The 25,101-nt window shown below is 34.6% G+C and overlaps 1 protein-coding gene across 4 annotated transcripts in view; it reads right to left on the reverse strand.

Annotated features, from left to right (window-relative positions):
• Positions 1–25,101, reverse strand: part of PCSK5 (proprotein convertase subtilisin/kexin type 5) — a 594,760-nt gene that overhangs the window by 297,031 nt on the left and 272,628 nt on the right. For all 4 annotated transcript variants that reach the window (XR_012472398.1, XM_074206682.1, XM_074206681.1 and 1 more), the window contains exons 8-9: positions 17,632–17,844; positions 5,158–5,258 (exon numbers count right to left, since the gene is read on the reverse strand). Coding sequence is in view for 3 of the 4 variants with exons in the window: in XM_074206682.1 (XP_074062783.1) it covers positions 5,158–5,258; positions 17,632–17,844 (314 nt within the window). In the remaining variant the exon portion in view is untranslated. The remainder of the gene's footprint in view (positions 1–5,157; positions 5,259–17,631; positions 17,845–25,101) is intronic.

Consider the following 25,101-nt stretch of genomic DNA (forward strand, 5'->3'; position numbering starts at 1 on the left):
GGATAGGTGGACTAACCCTGGAGTCAAGAGGACCTGAATTTAAATCTGGCCTCAAACACTTAATAATTATCTAGCTGTGTGACCTTGGGCAAGTCAATTAATCCTATTGCCTTGCAAAACAAAACAAAGCAAAAGAGTAGATTTAAAGAGTATTGCATGTGAGATTAAATAATGATATCATTGTTGCAGATAGGATATTATAATAAATTCTCAAATAATTGAGTTCCTCAGACTCAAATGAAGAAAACTTGATTATGATGTGTCACTATGTTTATGATTCTAGCATTTTTTTCAATTATAGGTTGTTTTCACACACACACACACACACACACACACACACACACACACACAATATATTGAGGACTATATCCCTCTTCCTATCTAAACACTACTAAAGTGTGAGCAGATTCTGTCCTCCCTTCCCTTGTTCATGTTTAAAAATGTTATTGGATATTTTTTAATATTGTAAACGACTTAAACTTAGCAAATTGAAAATGGTCAGGAGATATATTTGCAGGACTTATCTGCATGTCTATAATATGCAGACAATTCAAGGAGGCTTTTTAAAGTTGGAATAAATGCTCAACCTAATGAAAATGAGAGGGGTCTAAATTTACATAACAGGTTTCAATTGTTCTCTTTCACCCACGTTCTTGCTTTTAAAGTTCGAAAACTTCATGTTTAAATGACAGTGTTTGATATTTATAGTGATATAATATCAGAATTAAATAGAAACTTGTTGATATTGTTTAATCATGTTCAACTTTCTCTGACCCTGTGAATCAATCAAAGTACGCCCATACCATCCATCATATTTTCTTGGCAAAGTTAATGGAAAGGTTTGCCATTTCCTTCTCCAGTAGGTTAAGATAAATAGAAGTTAACTTACTTGCCCAGGATCATCCAGCTAATAAGTATCTGAGGTCAAATTTGAACACAGGTCTTCCTCAGTCCAGTCCCTCTGAGCCATCTAGATGCCTCAAAAATATAACCTTATTCTAATCTAGTTTTACAAAAGGAGAAAATGGGTATAATTATAGAATCTTAGAATTAGAATGTTGACAATCTTCCTCAAGACTTTTTATCTAGGGCTCATGAATTTATTCTTAAAAATACATATTTTGATAACTATATGTCCGTATAATCTTTGTAATTCTATTTAAAAACATTATTCTGAAAAATAATTCACCAAACAGGTCCATGACACAAAAAATGATAGGAACCATTATTCAATTATAATTCAAATGATTTGTTTTATGAATGAGACCCAGAACAGTGATTATATTCCTGCAAATTCCTTAAGGACAAGAAGAGTGATTTTTCCTCCCTCCCCTCTTTTCTTTTTCCTTTTTTTTTGATTTTTTTTTTTTGCAAGGCAATGGGGTTAAGTGACTTACCCAAGGTTACACAGCTAGGTAATCATTAAGTGTGTGAGGCCAGATTTGAACTCAAGTTCAAGTCCTCCTGACTCCAAGGCTGGTGCTCTATCCACTACACCACCCAGCTGCCCCTCCTTTTTTTTTTTCCATCTCTAATGTCTTTTCCACATCTCTAATGTCTTGCACTTCCTAGGCAATTAACAAAAATTTCATGAATTGTTCAAGGCCTCTAGTCAGAGGTTATATAAAATGCAAACATTTTTTGGTCCTTGATCATAGAAATTTCTTTTGAAAATTTAATTTCAAGTTTATAGTTTTATTTTGATTATTATTTCTACACAAAATCAATTACATTCTTTCATGCAAATCTTACTTTTAGATTTCTTCCAAAGGCAAGGAATTGAGATAAGGCATGATTCCACAAATCAAATATGTCACAATATCTAGTTATATCTCACTGAAATTTCATTTTCCCCCAAATTGATGCCTTAGATTATATAAACTCATGTTCCACAGTAAACTGCTCTCCTAAAATAAAGGACAGTGATTAATCACTCTGTGTGTGTGTGTGTGTGTGTGTGTGTGTGTGTGTTTGTGTGTGTACATATGTACGTACACATAGTGAGGGGTTGTGTTTGCACAGAGTATGAATTTGAATTTACTATTTTAACAGCTCAAACTCATGATTACCCTCAAATTTCTTCCCACTTATCTGTCTTCTCTCATCCTGTGAGGGAGCTAAATGAAACTTTGCTTTCTTCCCCAGTGGGATTATCATGATTCTTTGGGAAAATGCTTGTTTATTATTCAAGGTCAGCTGCAATGTCCTTGACATTCAGTATATCATTGAAGGAAATTATAATATCAGGCTTGACAAATTATACTGTTCATATACTAAGCTGTTGAAAGGAGAATGAGTTGTCTTATAATAGGTCAAATCTTGCTAGAGTTAACCCCAAGAATTTGTACCAAGTGCTTATCTTATGCCAAGAATTTATATACTGAAAATAATGATAAATAAGTAAGCCACAAGCTAAGTCTTAGAAAGTTTTTAACCTAGAGATTAGTTTCATGTATGATGACATCATTACAGCAGAAAATTCTAATGATTTGAGATATCTACTCATAAGTAACAATCTAGGAGATGAGTAAAATTAACTGTAGATTTTAATGCAGTGTTAAACTGTACCTCCCAGGGTACAATATGTCACTCGTAATTGGTGTGCCACAACAGATGATTTATACCCTATTTAAATGGGACAAATGAGATAAAAAAAATGGGAAGATAAGTAAAATATGTTCTAGTTTGTACATCTAGGCACTGGAGGGGAATTTAGAAGCTTCAAATAAATGAAAAAACAGGAACAATATTATTATGGATAGGGAATATGCTAAAGGCTATTTAGAAATGAATGATAATTTCAAGAAGCAAGTGACGCAGATTTTAAACCATCCAGACATCTGTTAAAGATCTATTACTCTGCCATGAGTAAAATAACTGATAAAACATTGATAACTAGCTTGTAACTTGTATTCTTTAAAGATGGAAGAAATGACAAGACAAATTGTTATTCTGCACATTAATATGAACAATAAATTACAGAAGTAGAAATGGCAAGAAACTTTTAAAGAAGAGATCACTCCATCTTAGAAGTCTTCATAGATGGACAAAAAAGAAGACTGACACATATCATCTGATTCTGGAAGAATGACTTTCAAAGAATTCAGAAAAAATAAAGGATAAGAAGGTCGCCATTCTGTAAGATTGTAAAAGGAAAGTGGTCTCAAGCAGGATGGGATCCTCTTAAGAATAAAATTCTGACAAAGAAAAGCCAGAAATGTTTCCAATGAGGAAGAAAAGAGGAAACTAATCTAAAGGAACCCAAGTGACCACACAGGGACCAACTCATATTTTTTAAACAACACATAAAAAGAATAACACAAAGATAACCAACTGATGACATTTACAAGAAATATGAAGAATAACAGACCCTAGAACATATTAAGTCTTGTATTTAGACCCAAGAATAAAGCAAAAAGTCTTTTTTTGGGGGGGGGACTAATAGAGACAAGGTCATTGAAGAGATAGGATGATTGATCAAGGTAGATAGGACAATGATAACTAGGAATAGAGAGATGTAATCTTATTGTCTTTACCCTCCCTCTACCATGAATAATTATCTGACTCTAATGTATAGACTAAAACTGAATAACAGGGAAATGAGATCTAAGAGATGGGAAGTGATAAGAGAAAACTAGCTTTTCAGTAAGTTCAGGTTACAAGGTCTGGGTAACCTATTTCCTATGAAAGAAAAGAAATTGCTAATAAAATTGCCAAACCACTTCCTGTGATCTTTGGAAAAATCTTGAGGAAAAAATAATTTAATATTTTTTAAATCCTAAAGAAAAGATAAGGCACTGCATGGAGCTGGAAGGGATGCCAATATCTCATAGAGAAATGGAATACGAAAAATATCAAAAGTTTAGAACTAACACACTAAAGCAAATAAAAGTAAATTAAATGGAGTTAAGGATAGAGGCCTTCATATGGGTTAGAAAATCTGAAAGGAAGGACTAATGACTTTTCAACTGTCTAGACCTGTGACATCAAATCAAATATAACCAAAAGCCTTGAAACCATTACAAGAATGTCTGGGGCGTGGGGGTGGGGAAGGTACTCAGCTTGATGTAGAAACCTTTTTGTTCATATTATCTATGTTTGACCATATATTTATTTATTTGTTTGTTTATTTATTACATTTTAATCTTGTTTGGACTACACTCAGGAGTGATATGGCTCATATGTGTGATATTTTTAGTTTAGACAGCATTTCATGTAACAAAAGTCAAAGGTGTTTTTATGGATTGCAAGAACTCTGGTGTAAAAGCAAGAAAAGTTAACAAAAGGTAAATAGCCAGAATGAGGAAACTCAGAACCCTTTGTTCTCCTCAAATTGACAATATTGTTTTCATTTTTGGGGTAACATATTTTATGATGAGCATTGAGAAATCAAACTACCCAGAGAAGGACAAGTATGGTAGGAGGCCTTGGAACATAAAAGGTTAAGTTAAAAGAACTTGGGATTGTTTACCTCAGAGAAGAGAAGACTTCAATAGACCAACTAGTCTTTCAAGTATATGAAGGCCTGTCATTTGAAAGCAAGATGAGACTTTTTCAACTTGACCCAGAGGGCAGAACTAAGAGAAATGAATAGGAATTCAAGAGGCAGATTTCATTGGATATAAGGAACTTGCTTACAACTTAACAACTTAAACTTTCCAAAACCAGAATGAGCTCCCTAGGAAAGTAATTGAGTTCCTAACTACTGAAAAGCCTTAAGCATAGGGTAAAGGATGAATTGTTAGGAATATCCTAAAGGAGATTCTATCTTGGGTATACTGGCATTAGATGTCCTGATGGGCCTCTTCCAACTCTGAGATTCTGTGATTCTAAGGAACAGTTGATAGCAAAAGACAAACTCCCTAGGTTTTACAAGCATATACTGAAGTATGTTGATATATGTACAGGAACTAATCTTCATGGCAGTCAGGCAGGTAACTCCAGTAGCTTTTTGATATTACAAAGATCAGAAACAACTACTTCCCCTACATCTCTAACAAAAATCTTCCAATCCCAGATAAAAACAAAATAAACCAATTGTGGGGGAAGTCATGAAAATGGGGAATGATGACATTCTGAGCCGCAGGGGAGGGAGGGTTGTAGAAGCACTACAGGAGAAGTGTCACCCATTAATAGAAAGTACAGATCAAAACTTACTTGGCTTCCAAGGCCAGGGCAATGATGCCAGCAGCCATTGGGGCTGAGGCTGATGTTCCTGTATGGTTGTCTGTGCAACGCTGCCTCAGGTCTGTGGTGATCTAGAAAAGAGGAAAAGAGAATTTTAGGGTGAAGGTGAGTAAACCCCCAAATGCCAAAAGTAAACTGTTTTCTGCAGCTAATAAGAGTCACATGTGAGAGAAGAAATAAAACCTTGAATGGGGGGGGGAGAAGAAATATCATCAAAAATGGAGGGAGGGGCAGCTAGGTAGCATAGTCGATAGAGCACCAGGCCTGGAGTCAGGAGTACCTGAGTTCAAATCTGACCTCAGACACTTAATAATTATCTAGCTGTGTGGCCTTGGCCAAGTCACTTAACCCCATTGCCTTGAAAAATACCTAAAAAAAGGAGGGAAAGAGAAGAGAAATGGAAATGGAGAGGAGAGAACTTTGAAAGCACTAGTTTGATGATTTTCAAAAGAATTTTAAATAATTTACACTCCTATGGAAAATTGCTTCAAATTGGTAATAAGAAAAATCAAAATCAAAATAAACAGTACTTAGTTCAGTTTCTGATGCATTGTTAAGTACTTAATGAATTCTGATTTGAGTTTTCACTTCACATTCAGAAAATTAGCAAATATGATCAACAAAGAATGGAAGAAGGCAAGGGTAGATGGCTTGTAGGAATGCATTACAGAATTAGTGGAGCTATGAACTGATTTAAAAAATTAAGAAAGTAATTGGGAATCTTACTTTTTTTTTAAACAACTGAAATGGAATTATCCTTATTCCAGAGGTACCATTTCTATGTATATAACCCTAAAGAGGTAAAAGGCAGAGATTCTAGCAGAACTTTTGTGGTAGCAAAGAATTAGATACAAAGTAATTGGTTATCAATTTGAATGTCTTACAACTGTACTTTAAGAAAGAACAAATTTGAAACAAATTGTGAGAAATGATCTATGTGTTGGTTAGTTTTACTAAACTAACTCTTTCCTTAAAAATCTTATTACAAAGGATGGATTTGGATGGGAAAGAGGGACATATTTAGAAATGAGTATGGTATAAAAACAAGAGATATCAATAAGATTTTTAAAATAAGATAAACTAAGATTTTTTTTAAATACTAGTTTTAATCTTCTACTTCAAATGCCTCTATGGCCAACTCATCTCCAAATAATCGTTTGAGTTGCACCTGTAAAGTGAAGGATCTGAAAATTGTGCTTAAAAATGAATTATCCATCTGTTGAAACAAAAATAAATACCAAGAGAAGCTTAGAAAAAATTCTATTCACACCCACATATTTTAGTCATAATTATATATGCAGTAGAAAACGTGTGGGGGGGGGAGAGAGAGAGAATAAGAATTATTATTAGAATGGAATTCAATGATTCATGAGAGTATGAACAAAGATCCCCAAAGACTTAAAAGAGCAATACAAACAATCTATGAATTAGCCTACACGTAACACAAATTTGTGGTATTGTTTTGTATACTTGTCATTATGAGTAGATTCAATGTTGTTCTATTTTCCTAGTAAAAATATAGGAACTAGATAAATAATGCCTGACCAGTATGAATCTATCTCAGTGCAGGAATGGTTGAACACCATGGCCATCCAATAAGTATTCAGTGGTTTGTGAGATGAGTTAGTGATCTCATTCTAGTTCCTAGTGGAAATCAGTAATGCAATTGGTTCCTTTCTTGGCCAACACAGCAGAAAGGTGAAGGCGGGTGGCAGAAAAACAATGACCCTTCTCTCTAATCTCTACATGTGGTCCCTGCAAGACAAGCTTGAGGATTAATGGGATTCAGTTTGTAAAGTGCACTTTAGCTACCCAGAAGAAAAGTACTACATAAATCCTTAATAAACTAACTGTGGAATTTCTTTTAAGTCCTACTAGAAACAAATGAGATCTTTCAAAGGAGAGGATCCAAAGATATCAGAACCAATTGAGAAGACCATATGCATGAAATTGGTGATTCTTTGCTGAAATCATAGAATTCTGTTAGAGCTGGAAGGAACCTTTGAGAGCAACTGGTTAAACATTCATTTTATAGAGAGCACCATCAATTTGTAGGACCATTCTTATTTTCATGTATTCTTTCTTTCTTTTCTTCTTTCCTTCTGTTTCATGCACAATAATTTACCCAGCTTTCTTGCCTCATAATATATATATTTAGAGAGGCACTGAAATACAGACTATGAAGAAGAAAAGATGGGAAATGGAGAATGTTACAAAAATCTATAGCCTGGCCACTAATAATCTAGCATGCATTATGAGCTAATCAAGATTCAAGTGCAAAAGACCTTGAAAATAGTTGAGAAGAAAGGGGAAAAAATTATATGTCTAATACAAAATGTTTATCTAGAAACCAGATTTGTATGTTTCACCTGGGACTAGATTTAGAAAGCAGTCTCTTCCAAATTGGTTTTAAAACAGATAAATTTGCCTCATGTGAATGTATACATTCTAGAAAGCAAAAAAATCACTAATCATGGGATTCATTTTAGAATGCACCAGTGATCAACTCTTTTATGGTCCTCGCATGTGTTGAAGTCCAAAGACAAGGTCTGTCTACATTTTTTTAGTTGACTTAATTCATATTTACCAAGTCTTACAGTCCCCTCTCTCTTCCCAGCAACATAAGAAAAGACTGAAGATTTTGCAGGATGTTTCCCCAATGGGCATTCACTTTGCTCATTCCTCAGCTGGGCAGTTGCTCTCAACCCTCAGAAACACATTTTGATAAAACACTATATCAAGAGTATGTACCATTTATGAACATATCAAATAAACACTATGATCATCCAAGACCAGGATTCCCATTTTTATAATGCCCAGTGCCAAATGAAATGACTTTTCCCATCCAATACTCTCATTTTGTGTACCCATCACTGACATAAATAAATTTAGGCATATCTTCTGATAAATCTGAGGAAATTGTTACATTATCTATTTATGTGTTTTTGTATCATCTATCTTCAAAAAGTCATCTTTACATTTTCATTCTCTAAAGTGATAATAAATATGCATCTACCACATTTCCAAAACCTGTATACACTTTTTTTTTCTTTCAGCAACTCTTCTTAAGGAAACTTGAGCCCATTCTCAATCTCCCCTCCCCCTCCCCCCTCCCCCAGGGAGAAAGAAAGAGACAAAGACTGCATCCTCATTCCCTTCTCTACTGGTTTCAAGTGGAAACTCCTGCAGGGCTATTTCAAAAGGCATTTACAGACAGTGGTGAAGATATTTAGGTGTAAATTACGGAAAGATCTAAGGCAGGGTTTTCATCATTAAAGGAGCAGTGCCTCATCAGAGAACTCTTGAGTCTCTTCTTGGAAAGAAAAGGCATAATAAGACCACCAAGGAACAAGCAAATTTCAAGAAGAAAAATGACATTCCCAATTCTGGGACCACATGAGGGTAGCCTCATTAATCACAATACATGCATAGAAACCTGATGGAGTCACAAAGCATGAGTTAAAAGGATGGTTAGCATTCAGTTGTCAGTTGGTTCCATGGGGGCAGGGAGCAGGGAGAATCTATATGCATCACCGAGATAAAGATAAAAAGGAAATTAAAGTGCTGTGTTTAAGACTATCCAAAAGTATATGGGTCTTAATTTCAGTCCTGGCTACATTTTTTTTTTTAGAGAACTGTAAATTCCTTGATCTCACCATTCAAAATGAAGGTTTTTTACCAATAGGCCTCTTAGATAACTAAGCAAATCCTATTTGTACATCTCTGAGTGAAATAAGCAGGGTAATGACACTAGGTCCCTGATAAAAGTTATCCCTGCTATCTCTAGTAGCAAAATTAGATGATCATCCACAGTAAATTCAACTAAAGATGTAGAGAGCTGATTAGTGAATTTGTATTAACACAGAAAGATTCCTTTGGAATTTTACTGGGGTCAGGTGCAGAGGGTAGGAAGGAATGTCTATCAAGTCTATTTGTCTTTATATGTTTAGAACAGAGATTCTTAAACTTGGGTTTGTGAACTTGATTAAAATATTTCAATAATTTCAATTCAACATAATTTATTTTATAATTCTGTGTTTTAATTTCTACATTTAATGATACTATTTTGTCTCTTACCTCCCCCTCACCCCCAAAGAATAAAAAAATTTTAGAATGTTTTGTTGAGTAAGTGAAAAAGGACAGGTGTAGAAGATCCAAATAGGATTTCCACTAAGAATAACGTCTGAGGTGATCATTATAGCTTTTAAAAGTTGTCTTATTTACTAGTATTTCTCATTTCATTAGTTGAGCCTTAGTTAGTGAACTAGAGTATTTTTATCTAGTGATTATATTTCTTGGTAGTAATTTAGCTCAAATGACTCATACACTCAAATGAAAAAGATTTCAAAGTTTTGCTGCATATGCTTTAGGTTTTCTGACATCATATGATCACACCAATTTCCCATATTTTGAGAAGACCATATAGTACCATATCAACTAAAAGAGCAACTGAACCCAGGGGGATTTTCTTTTAAAGCAATAAGTAATATTAGTTTGCTTAGCTGAAACAATTTCTACTATTATCTTTGTTTTTAAATATTGGTCAAGAAAAGTTGCTCTAGATGCCCTTGTGAAGGCTAATGGTAGAAATGAAAACCTAAATGTATTAATGAATAAAATATGTGATGATGATTTATTTAGTACAAAAGGATTAAAAAATAAGGAGACCATTTCCTTTTTAATGCCTATAGCATCAGCAAAGGTATAAAAACCAAACTTCTTCTGAAATAAACTTGAAGTGAGACACTCTTGGAGCAGTGAAGTCTTTTCACAATTGGCTCTCATATTTGATGTATTACTGTAATGTCTAAAAGGTGTCTATACATTTCTATCCATGAGTTTAGCTTACAAAAATTCTTTATCAGAAAAGACTCTCCCATCTTTTTCCATGTTTAGAATTTAGGAAAGATAATTAAATGGGTAAAATTGCATTTAAATTAGTATCATTGTAAAGAGGCCTTTGTGATATAAGTTTAGCAAATGGCTCATACAGAGCATGCTATAGTGATTTGGCCTTGGGGATTTTTGTGCAGTCAACAATCTGCTCCCCACCCCCCCATGTAATACCTACTCTATAATGAAGGAACTCATACATTTCTTGAGGGCATGGACAATCCCCTACTCTCTCTTTTTTTTTTTTTATCACTCCCTGCCATAGTGATGGACCTTGAACATAGAAAGTTCTCAATAAATGTAGGATAAATGAATCAATGACAGACCTATATCGATCTCTTCTTTCTCTGACTTCTAATGGCACTTTCTGTCTGGCTGATACATTTTGCCACTGAATCATACACTGGCTTGTGTTGTTTCACAATGCGTCTTACCTCTCCCAATGATGTATTTGGTAGAGGAACAATAAATACTTTTTAAATTTCATTTCTCAAGGACTGGAGAGCAGGAATACAATTTACTTTAAATTTTTAAATATAATTCTTATGTTCTGTAATTATATGACAATTATCCTTCAACTCTTCTTATCTTGTGGCAGTATCCATCTCAGTCTCAACTATTTGAGTAAGAATCATGTAAATGTTAAAACTATCTACCAAAACAAAATGGAAAAAAAAAATTTGTAAGTTCAGAGGCAGATAGGTGTTCTGTATACATGGGAGCTCCTATCTCCCATTAAGTTCAAAATAGTAGTTTATTTACTATGTCACTTTAAAAAATTCTTAAAGGAGTTATTGAATTACTTCAGTCATGTCCAACTGTAGTTTTCTTGGCAAAGATGCAAGAGGTTTGCTATATCCTTCTCCTGTTTATTTTAGAGATGAGAAAACTGAGGTAAACAGGGATAAGTGATTTGCCCACAGTCACATAGTTAACATGTGCTTGAGATCAGTTTTGAATTCAGGTCTTCCCGACTCTGATCCCAGCACTTTATCCCCTGTACTACCTAGTTGCCTTTTTTTAAGGTGGTGGTGGTAGGGAGAACTTATAAATAATGCAGTATAATTCTAAATAATAATATATGCATATATGTATATATATGATTTTAAGGATGCATATCATTACACTATTCCTGTGAGGTAGATATTATTATTATTATTATTATTATTATTATTATTATTATTATTATTATTATTATCTCTATTTTACATATGAAAAAAACTAAGTAATAGAGAAATCAAGCTATTGGCCTGGGGTCATACACTTAAAATATGTCTGAAGCACGATTTGACATCAGATCTTTTGGACTCCAAATTCTACTCCGTAAGTCCTTCACCACCTAGCTTTTAGCTTTATAACTTATAATCTAATGAGAGTTACATGAGGGACTTGCCCAAAATCACACAGTCAGTGGGGATAAGATTCTCAATCTGAACCCAAATCTTTCTGATTCCTAGGTTATTTTTGTCTGCTGGGCTGCATTGCTTTCCAATGCAAGTGTACTCAGGCTTAATCCTTTGACCCAGTAGCCAAAACAAAATAGCATATGATAGATTATGCTAATCATTGAATATAGATACAACTGTGTCAGAATGCCAGAGACCATAATGGGAGCCAAGGCAACCAGGAGATGCATTTGGCACATAGTAGGTGCTTAATAAATGTTTGATTAATCAGTTCAAAGTGCTATACAATTTTTTGAATGCAATCTAGTCAGATCTCAAGCTCCTTTAACTCTGGGACCAGTTCATTAACAATCTGAGTGACCATGCTTCTCATTTAGCAATGTAACAACATCATCTACAAAGAGGAGCCTCTTGCCAACAAGGGGAATCTATTGGGATTCTAGACATCTTCCAAAACAATTGCAAACCTAAGTATCTTTCAAGGAGCTCACATCTCTCACTGTAATCATATATATGCTTATTAAATACATTAACTTTTTTCTCTCCCATATGTGACTCCAATATGACTATGAGATTCTATATAGGAAAAAGGTTAAGTATACTTTATGAGAACTTAATTTATGTGCTGTATTCTGTATTATAGTCTATATATAAAAATATTAGCCTACTTGCATCTGTTTGAGATTGACCTTATTTCATTGTTAAAAGTAATTAGGATTCCTTCTAATGAGGGATCTCTTATCTACAAACTGCAAATCTGCAGTCATTTACCCAGGATCATACAGACCATATGTGTCTGTATCCCCAGAATTCTTTGACTGTCTATCTTATATTTCCTAATAGATGAACAGTGCTTATTAAGTGAATGTTTAAGTACCCAGGATATCAAAGTAAGAAGAAGTGTTAAGAGGAAATTAAAGATTAGGTGAGACATAAGCAGTCAAGCAGATTACAGTGAAATAGGAGACTAGCTTCAATATTCCACAGACAGGCCCACATTCAAACCACAAATGTACCCCTTGAATAAATAATCATACCAAGAACATTTGGAAAGTTTATAAACAACAGAAGAGAATTAATGTCTCTGAGAAACAGGACTGAATACAAAGGGAAATAATTCTAATCTGATGAAAATAAATTGATGACTTTATAGACAGAAAATCCTAAAAAACATACTCTTGTCTTTTTAATTTCTGTCTACAACCAGCCACCAAGGGACCATGGACTAAGGATCAAAGTCTATTGAGCAAAAAGAACACTATCTACTAGTATGAAATTAGGTCTCATTTTGAAGCCTAGAAGAGAGCTAGAAAATGAAAGGTTTGAGCTGATGCCTGATTACAATATATATAACATAAATATTGCTAATATAAATAAAAGTTTTGTTATATAGATAGAATGGATCACAATATCCCTCTGAGGTTAAGTAAATTGCCTACAGTCACATAGCTAATAGGTGGCAAGGTCAGAAATCCAAGCCAAGCCTTCTGATTCCAGGTCCAGACAATCTCTCCTCTATGCATATCCTATAGAAACTATGTCTCTTGGCTACCTGAACACAAAAACTACATGGCCTTAGGCAATTTGGAATGAAAAAGACCAATAATTTGAATGATGTACTGAGAAAAATAACCAATGAAATGGAGTAGGAAATAAGGATAAGAATTCTAAAAATAAACAAAAAACATTATTAACAGGAAAAAGAGACCAGTCAAGATTTACAATGTAGATTATGAAGACTGATGACACAGATTTTATTAGCCAGCTAAATATCACTGTATCCATTTTAACTCTCAAGCAACCCCCAAAAGGATGTATCTTTCATTCCTCCGAAGCAACCTATTGTGGAGTTAAGCATTTCTCTATGAGCAGACCATCAGATAGTGTTAGCCCATGGTATTGAAAGTACTATCAGTAGGATCTCAACCTAATTGCTTGGCAGCTGTTAGTTTTTTAAAATTCTCCCTCTGAGTTTTCACATCAAGTAAATAAACTCAGAGAGACAAGGTACAAAAAAAATAAACTGTGACTAGTTGTTCCAAAGAGTTAGGGGATCTGGAGTGCAAGTATTGGCTCTGAAACTAACTGAATGTGTCCTATTGCATGTCACATCAGTTTTCTGGAACTTATCAGGAAACTGGATAGGGACATGATCTTTCAAGGTCTTTTTTCAGCTCTGTAATTCTTTGAATATAAGAATGGTGATTACAGGGAAATCTAATGATCTCCTTGCACTTTCCTTTATCAACAGGAATGGGGAAAACATACTAGGTACCAAGATAAGAATTTAATAAAGGAAAAGCAGAGAAAACATGCAGAAAAATTACTGGAATGAAAGGTTAAGTTCAGAAGGAATGAAAACATCCCACCCAAACAAGGCAACCAAAAATAGCTAAAACTTTGGGAATGGATGGCCAGCATCCCAGGGCATAGAAAACCCACAGATCTTTTCAAGATAAAAAGTATATTTAAGTGCACAATAAATAACAAGTAACATTTTTTTAAAAAGAAAATTAGGCAACAAGTTTAAGTTGTCTTTGGATAAAATGACATAGGCAACATTATTTATATGTTAAATAAAGGATTGAAAGACAATATGGAGTAACTGAGAAAGGTTAGCCTTAGAGTCAGGAAAGACATAGGTACAAATCCTGCCTTTTAAACAAACTAGTTGGATAACACTAAGCAAGTCACTTAACTTCCTTGGATTCCCAAGCAACCCTCTAAATTGCAGACAAAGTGCTGATCTCTGCTCCCATACCATAAAAAAATCACAGATTCTCTCCCTTAAACCTCCAGTTAGATAGAAGGACCCAATTATATCTTTATATTTTTGTTTGTAGACAGCTGATGGACCTATGGATACATTGCTGCACAAGGATTCAGAATGTTCTAAGTTCAAATAAGACATCAGATAATTACTAACTGGGTAGCTCTGGGCAAGTCATTTAACTTCTGTTTGTCTCATTGGTTCCTCATTGGTAAAATGAAGATATAATGGCACTTACTTCCTCTGGTTGTTTTAAGGATAAAATGAGATTACATATGCAAAGCACTTTGCAAATCTTCAAGTGTTATATCATGATCCTCATTATTAACAAACTAACATGGTTCTTATATTATTGGACTTGAAGAGTCAATCTGGTCTAAACTTCCCTCTTCTCAAATGTCCCTTCTTGGAATGGAGAATTAAAAAAAAAAACCTAACAACATTCTAATATGGACTGCTGTTGTTGCTGAGCTTTTGTTCTTTTATTTTTTTAAGGATTTTGCAAGGCAAATGGGGTTAAGTAGCTTGCCCAAGGCCACACAGCTAGGTAATTATCAAATGTCTGAGATGGGATTTGAACCCAGGCACTCCTGACTCCAGGGCTAGTGCTTTATCCACTGTGACACCTAGCCACCCCACTTTTGTTCTTTTTGAAAATCAATGACATCATGAATGATCTTTTGACTTGTGCATTAATTGCATTTAAGGGAGGTAGAGTTGCACAGATTATCAGTCTTTGAAGTCCCATGGCAAGACAAAAATCAGGATGACTGGAGATGCTGCTAGGGATTCAGGAGATAACCTTGGTAATTTCCATGTCTAACTCTAAGCATTCTGCTGTGCCTACCTCAGCCACCTTTATGGTTGTTGCAAAAATTGTTCTCATCTACCCATTCGACAATGGAGAGGTCTTCCTGTGCTTGAAGGAGATATTACCTTAATTCTTTAATGGGTTTGAGGCCTGTTATCTACTCTCAACCTGATTTAGTCAATCTTTTGAAACTGGGATGCAGTCTCTGTACAAGCCACAGCTTCTCGGAGCCACAGTTGAGATTTAGGGGACAGATGAACACCAAAAGTGGATGAGACACCCTGAAAATGGTTCAACAAGCCCTTCCAGCAGAAATACGAGTCCTCCCTGCACACGCTACATACTCTAGTATAAGTAGAAGCAATAACTATGTAGGTCTTGAGTCAAGACTATCAGTTCTATAAGGCCTGAGGTCCTTGGTGGCAGAAGAGGAAATTTTTCATATTTTTATTTTGAATTTTTAAAAATAAGAATCAGAGTATGGCTCTTGAAAATATGAAATGATTCAGAGAATGATGTCTATTTTTTCCCTGTGTACCAGGTCAATCAGACAGTTTTATATATAGCCTCATCTGCTGGCAGGTTTATTATCAGTCTAAAAAATAAACTTAGAACTCTAAAAACATGCATTCATCAAATAGTTGTAAATAAATCTTGATACATGACTATTAAAAATACAATAAGTATAATCAACACATAAGCAAATGTATCTCAGAACTAATAATCATTTTTCTTCTCTGCTATGTTCTTTAAAATTAGAGGAACAAGAAAATAATTTTCAAGGCTATATAGTTACCAAAAGAAGAGAGGGTGAGATGGGACTTATAGGAAACATCTGAATATAGATTTAAGTTCTCATGCTCTTAATCTAGTTTTGATAAAAAAAAATCCCAAGAGAGAACGTGACATTAAAAAGGGAGTATGGTATTCATTTCATTTGTTCAAAAACTGAAATTAAAGGAAAAGGATGTAGTCTAGGGTTTAGCCTCATTCTACCATTTGTATACTAGATATCTAGGGAAATTAAGGTCCAGCAATTTTGAAATGACCTAAAACAAGGAAGGTAACCAGATCCTAGTGAACCCACAGGAAATTGGGGCCCAGGGTCTGACAAGTGACTATGTCAACTTCCTGCTAAGAAGTGTCAGATAACATGGCTAAACAAAGTGATAAATTTACACCACTAGACAGTTTACAAGCATGGCTTCAGGAAAGATAAAGGATGAAAAGGTGTCATAATGAAAAATTGTCAACACAGTGCTGGGCAGAAGAAAGAGAAGGCTGGGTGTTAAAATCTAGCAATACTGAGATTTAGAAGAGAGCTAGGAAGGCATATTGATGATTGACTGGAAAAACACAATTGAACATCCAAGTTACAATTGGTGCTGCTTATTTGAAAACTCACATCTATCTAGCTTTTGTTTTTAAAGAACACTAAAGTAATAGTAGCTGAAAACTTATTTGACTCCTTCATAGACTCATAGATTGTTAGAACTAAAAGGGATCTCGGAAATCACTTAATAAAGATATTCTTTTTCTTTTTGTGTCATGGGCCCCTTTGGCTATCAAGAGAAGCCTATGAAGGCCTTTTTAGCAGCATGTTTTTAAATAATTGGAGGAAAAATTTAGTAAAAATAAAGATGTAATTTTTTTAATCCAAGTTCATAAACCCCATGAAATCTATCCAAAGACTTCTCTAGCACAAACCCTATCATTTTATAGCTAAAGATGCCAAAGAGAGGGAAAACAATGTTGGCAGAAATCATATTAATAGCAACTAATAGTTGCATACAAAATTTATAAATGTTTTTACATATATTATTTCAGTTGATGTACAGAGTAAAATCATATAAGATATAACTATTATTATCCCCATAAACCATGGGAATGGAAGGCAGGGGCTATTTTGGCGGGGTAAGGGGCTCTTTTTTGTCTCTTAATAGTCAACACTTGGCATAGAACCTTGCACAAAATCAAAGTTTAACTAATGTTTGTTGAATTGGATTTTACAATAAAGAAGTGACTTGCAACATAGTGATAGAACTAATTAGAGGCAAAGATGGGAGTAGAAGACAGTTCTTCTGACTCCTACTAGTTTTCTTTCCATTCTATTACCTGACTCAGGATGGAATGCATATTTACCCTGAATCTGGCACTTGTGGAAGAGAATACAAGAGCTCTAGCTCTGAAATCACAGGAGGTAGATTCAAGTCCCATCTCTGTCACCTACTGCCTGTGTTACCTTGGGTAAGGCATGTCATTCCCCTGGGCCTCAGTTTCCTTATATAAGAGAAGATAGTGTAATTAGATGACTTCAGTTTCCTGCTAGTTCTAGCTATGATCCTCTGATGCTCTGAGAAATTAAATATAAGTAAAAAGACCTAAATACATAGTAAATTATTTTTTTTCTTAAAAAATGGTGAAAGTTAGGCAGCTGATCAACTTTCTAAGTCAGGGCTTATATGCATCTACTTATTCTTCCTCATGCAATACTGCTAATCAATTTTTCTTTACCTTGATATAAAGGAATTTTTAAAAAATAGACATTAGATTTAAAGACATACGATTTTCTTATCATAGGATTCTCCACTGCTATATGTTGTGGCCAGTGTAGATGAACACTCTTCAAGATACCATGGTTTCTTTCCACTTTCAGCAGTACTACTTATGGAGATAGTGTAGATACTGTTGGTGTATCCATCACAGGAGCAATGGTCTTTACTTCTTCCTCCATTTCCAGATGCCCAGACAAAAACAGAGCCAAGACCTCTTCGTCCCTGTTTGAAAACAATATATAATGAATAAACTACTTTGAAGAAAGACAGAGTTCTAGATGCTAGGTCTAAATTAAAAACAAAACTAGTAATGACAGCTAGGTGGTACAATGGATAAAGCACTGGGTCGGGAGTTGTCAGGAAGCCCTGAGTTCACATCTAACAGCAAACATTTATTAATAATAATCTCTGTCTACCTCAGTTTCCTCAATGATAAAAAATGGAGATAACACAATCTACCTTACAGGATGTCACACACACACACATACACACACACACACACACACACACACACACACACACACACACACATATATATGAGTTTAAGGTTTACAAAATACTACTTAAGGTATTTTGTTTACAAAACAACCCTTTTAAGGAAGATCAGGAAAACATTGATATCCTCCTTTTATGAAAGAGGAAATTGAGGCTGAAAGATTAAATCAAAGGCTTATAAATTTAAGTCAGGAAGTAATCTTACGGGTCATTAAATACAAACCCTTAATTTTGCAGATGAGTATAATGGTTCCAAAAAGAGTTAATTAATTTGACCCAGGATCATATAGCTAGTACATTTGAACCTAGGTATCCTGGCCCCAAGTCCGGCATTCTTTCCATGTTACCATGTTGCAAAATCTAATTGCATCAAAATGAATATAATGCTCGTTCTTATCAGGGTTTAAACTGCTCTCTCAGAGAATGGTATTCACTTTCCCAATCTAGAGTATTCCTGACACAATCATCTATCATACAGTGTCCCCAGTGGAATGAATCTTGCACAATAATTGTCATTAAATTTTCAGTACAACTGTAAGACATAGGTTAGGATTATTAATCCTATTTCCCAAGGATGTCAAGAGAGTAGGATAGGATGGGTAAAATTATCCTTGGACCATAAACCACATAAGTAGTTGAGTTGAATAAGAACATAGGTCTACTGAGACTCTGTATAATATATGACCCAGTAAAAATGTCTTTTCACTAGAAAACAGAAAACTGAACTTGGTGTCATTTTCTACTGGCCCATTTTCCTTTGAAATTCTCCATTATGACTAAAAGAATCTCATCATCTTACAAGATCACGTCACCTATTGGACTCATACTTCAACAGGACCCTCTGTCCCTTAGAGCTCTTTTAACTGGAGGGCAGAGAAGAGGGCTTCTCCCAGCTCCATTTAAGGAGTGCACCCAGGCCAGATGACTTTTTATTTCCTTTGAGCTGCAAGTCCCATCATGACCCCTCCCCATATTCCATGGCCCCTTCTCTCAGTTTTGTTGTCTTCCCTCACTGGATTGTAAGCCTCTTAAGGGCAGAGACTGTCTTTCTTTTTGGAAACTGTATATTTATTAATTTGCACAGTGCCTGGCAGTATAGTAGATGCTTAATAAATGCATTAAGATAAAGAATTCAACTACAAGATTATATGTTAGATAACCTAATTTTAAAGGAACCATAGTAGGTGAGAACTAGAAGGAGACTTAGGGGAATTACCTAATTTAATTGTGCAACTTATGTCACCAATCATTTCCATAATGAAGGACTACTTGTAATAATCTAGCATCATAACTTCCTAAATTAGGAAACTGATTCTCAAAGAAGTTAAATGACTAATCCAAGGTGACATGGGCTAATTAAGGATAAAATTGGGATCTCTAGTTCAGATCCCTAAGGAGCAACTTTTTTTTTCTTTGGTAGATTATTCTGTTTACAGTTTCAGGTACAATAACTATTTTACTTCTTTTAGAATATTATTTTGGAGATTCTGGAAAATATTATCTTGGGAAGAATCTACAAGAGAGAACACCCAAAATCTAGAGCATGTTTATATCATGGATCCCTTTGGCAGTCTGATGAAATCTATAAACTTCTCCTAAGAATAACATTTTGAAATGAACACAATGATAATAAAAAAATGAATAAACTACTTAGGGTTTCCAAGTTCTAATTATTTTGAGATACAGTTACTAAAATACAAGTTACTAAATACAAATTCTAATTATTTTGAAATACAGTTACTAAAATACTAAAATACAACTGAAATACAGTTCCTAAAATACAAGTTACAAATGCTTGATATATTGTAATTTAGACTAATTCACTCCAGAATTTGTACTCCTCCTCATACCAGGGAACATTTTTGTTAACTGAAACTCAAATATGTAAAGCTAGAAGAAGGCAACGATGACTTTAAAGAGATGGGTATCAAAGGATATGACCACAATTTTCAGATGCAGACATCAAAGCTATGCATAGTCATAAGAAAAATAGTCTAAATCACTACTGAATAGAGAAATATAAATTAAAACAACTGAGGTGCTACCTGATACCTAACAGAAAAGGAGAATAATAAAGGTTCAAGTAGATGTGGGAAAACTGCAACATTAATACACTCTTGGTGGAGTAGTGAAGTGCTCCAACCATTCTGGATAGCAATTTGGAACTATGCCTAAAGGGCAAACTGTACATACCCTTTGATCTAGCAATATTATTTCCAGGCATATCTCAAAGAGAATATAAACATTGGAAAAGGGGTTGCATATACAAAAATATTTATAGCAAATCTATGGTGAAGACCTGGAAATTGAGGGGAGGCCTATCAGTTGGGGAATGGTTGCAAAAGTGGCTTATGAATGTAGTATTGTGCTAAAAGAAATGATGGACAGGTAGATTTCAGAAAACTAGGAAAATTATGCACAGTTAGAGCAATATTGTGCGATAAATCAACTTTGATTGACTTAGCTCTTCTCAGCAACACAATGATCCAAGACAAACACAAGGACTCATGATGGAAAATGCTATTCATATCCTGAGATAAAACTTATGGAATCTGAATGCAATTGGAAGCACAAAATTTTTCCCTTTTTGTGGTTATTTTTTCATTTTATCCTGTTTCTTCTCTCATAATTTGAGTAATATAGAAATATGTTTTATATTATTGTACATGTATAAGCTATATCAGATCGCATGCTATCTTGGGAAGGAACAAGAGGAAAGGGGAAAAGAGAAAAATTTATAACTCAAAATCTTTCCAAAAAATGAATATTGAAAAATATCTTCCCAAAGCATAATGTAATTGGAAAAAAATAAAATATTATTAAAATTTTAAAATAATAAAATAGAAACTGTTACAAAAAAGAAAATGGGGAAATTCATTAAAAGAGCTAAGGCATGGAATTAGAAACTATATAACAGGGGTGGCCAGGTGGCGCAGAGGATATAGCACCGGCTCTGGAGTCAGGAGTACCTGGGTTCAAATCCAGTCTCAGACACTTAATAATTACCTAGCTGTGTGGCCTTGGGCAAGCCACTTAACCCCATTTGCCTTGCAAAAACCTAAAAAAAAGAAACTATATAACATATTCCTTATTGGAGGTTGTCAAAGAAACAAAGGGACTGGAAGATCTGTGAAGCCTCTACCAGATCTTTAGGAAAAAATGGTATTGTGCTTCATATCAGATGGTTCAAATTCAAATCCTGGCTCTGTTCCTCACTTGTTGTGGGACCCCTTGATAAGAAAATCATTTCTCTTGCTTTAATTTTCTCACCTGTAAAATAGGGGTTAGACTAAATCACCTCCAAAGTCCCTCTTGACTATTAACAAGTCTGTGATTCTGTATAACCCAACAAGTGCTTCACAAAACTTCACTCATTCTCTTAATGTCTTTACTGAAGATTGTTAAGAAGTGAGTATTTGATTACAATGTCACACAAAGAGATGAAGACTGGGCAAGGCTACCATTGCTATACAGCAGCAAGTCTCTCAATATAATCCTTTTTTTTCTTTGTATGCTCTCTCTCATGGCAATATATATATATATATATATATATATATATATATATATATATATATATACACACATTATTTGGTGGAATATATACAGTATTTAGTAGCCAAACTTGGTGTCAGGCAAATTTGAGTTTGGAACCCATCTCAGACACTAAAGGTCTGGCCCTTGGCAAGTCACAATTTATTTTTCTGGGTCTCAGTTTCCTTACCTATAATATTTGTGTTCACTGATCCTTAAGGTAATTCCTAGTTCTAAGTTTATGATTCAGTGATCAACTCCTTGCAGATGGTTTAGATAGCTCTGTCTAGATAGTCCATTGGATGTTCAAACTCATTGTCATGAAATGAATGTATAATCCTAGATTTTTCCCATCCTGCTTATGATACCATTATAAGGCACCTTAGCTCAAAATTTCCAAATCACCTTTGAGTTTTCTGTCTTCTTCACCTCTAAAATCAAATCAGGTTCTACTTCATATTGATTGTTCCTCTGTAACATTAATCTATTCATCCTCATCTTTCAGCTCTCACTCTTCCTGTCACATTAATTAAGGCACCTGCTACCTCTCATCTATGTACTGTAACAGACTTCTCTGTCTGGTCTCCTTATTTCTGTCTCCCAAACCTCTGATGATTCTCTCTTGGTCACTGATGTAGGGAATTCTGGATAAGGAAACCAAAACAGATTTGCAATTCTCCTGCTATCTGCTAAGACTGCTAAATAGTCTTAGAGAGTTACATGGGATAGAGAGAGGTTGAATAATTTGCCTGAGGTCACATATCCAGGTATGTATAAAGGTGAGATTTAAAGTCTGAGGTCTACCTTCTATCCATAGCATATGCTCAATAAATGTTTGTTGAAGTGAATTAAATTAATGTTAAGTATTTCCAAGGATTCTTCTAGAGGAAATATGACCCAAAACTGTCTCCCCACACATGCCCTCCAACCAGTCCTGTCTAAATGAATGAATGGCAACTAGGAAGAGCTCTGTTTCTACATGTGTTTATTGATGGATAGGCTCACAGAAGCAAATGGGACTGAAAATGCTGAAAAAAAGATAGCTGTCAGACATCTATCAAATCAATCTGAATCAATTAACAATTCAAAGTCATTTCATCAAGATGAATAGGTACCCTTCATTGATGTGCAGCATTTGGTGAGAGACAGAACTTTAAGGTGAGTGGAAAAAAACACTGAGACATCACATTTTCTGAAATTTAGATGTGTGTTTTTTAAATGTATGTCTTAAAAGAGGCAGAGGGAAAAATAAATTTTATGTGAATTCCCCAAAGCATAAGAAATTATGACATTTTCTAGACTAATATTAATTTTTTAGGTTTTTTTGCAAGGCAAATGGGGTTAAGTGTTTTGCCCAAGGCCACACAGCTAGGTAATTATTAAGTGTCTAAGGCTGGATTTGAACCTAGGTACTCCTGACTTCAGGGCTGGTGCTCCATCCACTTCGCCACCTAGCCACCCCCAACTAATATTAATTTTGAAAGCATTATGATAGAAAGAACAAAGTTAATAAGTACTCCTATAAATAGAGAAAGTACTGTCATGGAAAACTCACATTTTATCTCACACACATATCCAAAAATCAATTTTATAAATATCTGAAAATTCTGTTCCCTACCTAAATAATATTGTGAACTAGAAAAATATTCAAACATATAATATAAAAATAAAATTAAAAATTTGTTGTTGGTGATCCAGATTCATCATTTCAACCATATGAAAAAAAACTTACCACATAACAGTTCCCTCCATTTTATCCACATCTTATTGACTTCAGCAACTGTCTGAGGCACTGTGTCAGTCAACTTTCATGATAACATAGCTAATAAGTTTCAGCAACAGGACTTGAATCCAGGTATTCCTGATTCTAAGGCTAATGTTCTGGCCACTCTGGCATGTGGATAATAACTCATTATAAATTTAATTTTACACAAAGTTTGTTTGACCCAAAGGATATTGGAATTAGTATTCTTATTTGTCTATTTTGTTGAATTTGCCTTTATCTTCCCTCTCTGGAATGTATGTAGATGCACAATCTCTCACATTGGCCTTAAAGAATCTCAATCTCTCTCTCTCTCTCTCTCTCTCTCTCTCTCTCTCTCTCTCTCTCTCTCTCTCTCTCTCCCAGACTGAAGTTTAACTTAACCTTCCTATAGATTTATGAGTTTGAAGACTGTCAGTTTCCTGCTGGATGAACCATCAAACTGTAAGGTTTCAAAAATACTTAGTTTGAATACTAATATAGCTTCTTTAAAAATAGGTCAGACTGGGGGTAGGTGAGGATGCAGTAGATAGAGCACTAACCCTAGAATCAGGAAAATGTGAGTTCATCATATCCAGTCTTAGGCATATACTAACTGTGTGACATAATAAAAAAAGTCACAATCCCAATTGCCTCCCAAACAAATAAACAAAAGAATATTTGTATTCTCTCTAATATCTCAAATATTACCTCCACCCCTTTTTTGGGGGGGGGGGAAATCTGTGATCTCCTCAAGGGAACATGTTTGAGTGAGGTACTAAATCTTATTCACTTTTGTAACTTCCCCATTGCCTAGCATCAATAGATAGTAGTTTATTATATATTTAATGGTAAATCCTATTAAATAAAATAAAAATTAAAAATACTAGTTGGTGGAATGGATAGATAAATGAATGAAAATATTAACTCATGAAATGATGTTTTTGGTATCTGCAGTGTTTCTGTGTGTGTGTGTGTGTGTGTGTCTGTGTGTGTGTGTCTGTGTCTGATGTCTTTTTGTGCATCACAGTAAGATGACTCTCCATATCACTGAGGGAATCTCTCAATTAGCACACCATTTGCAATATCTTATCAGATTCAGAATGACCTCTACAAAATATAAAGCAAGAAACCTAAACAAATCCTTCTGTTAGCTTGGAGTTGAATGGTAGGGTGCCTTTAATTAATTATTAATTCTTTCCAAGGAAAGACTATGTGACCCAATCTTCCTCTCTTCTACCATTTAAGCTTTTCTCTTTTCTTTTTTTCTTTTTTAATGTGACAAGTACTTCTGTTTGCTTCATAAGATGTTCCATGCATCTAACAGAAAATGAATGAGGCTGTCTCAAGGGTCAGGATGTTCTTCCAAAATTACCTGCCCTGAGGTGGAACCAACAAGAACTCCTACTCCTTTCCAACTGCAGAATTATGAGGAGAAAATTGCCAATACTTTCAAGATTAGAGAATGTTATGACTAATGCATTTCTAAGATAAATTAGTAGAAACACTTTCACATACAGAAACTGGGTTTAAGATGATTTCAGACAGACAAAAAGTACCAAAATAATTTTTTTTCAAAAATTAAAAAGCAGCATACAATAAAAGAGAAATTTATCCTACACATTCTTTGTTAAAGTTTTAAAGAAAACTAAGAAAGAGAGCTCAGTGGACTGAAGACAGTCAATCTTTTATACTTGGATATCCTACAACAA

Source organism: Macrotis lagotis, chromosome X, assembly GCF_037893015.1.
Source record: "Macrotis lagotis isolate mMagLag1 chromosome X, bilby.v1.9.chrom.fasta, whole genome shotgun sequence".
NCBI classification, from domain to species: domain Eukaryota; kingdom Metazoa; phylum Chordata; class Mammalia; order Peramelemorphia; family Peramelidae; genus Macrotis; species Macrotis lagotis.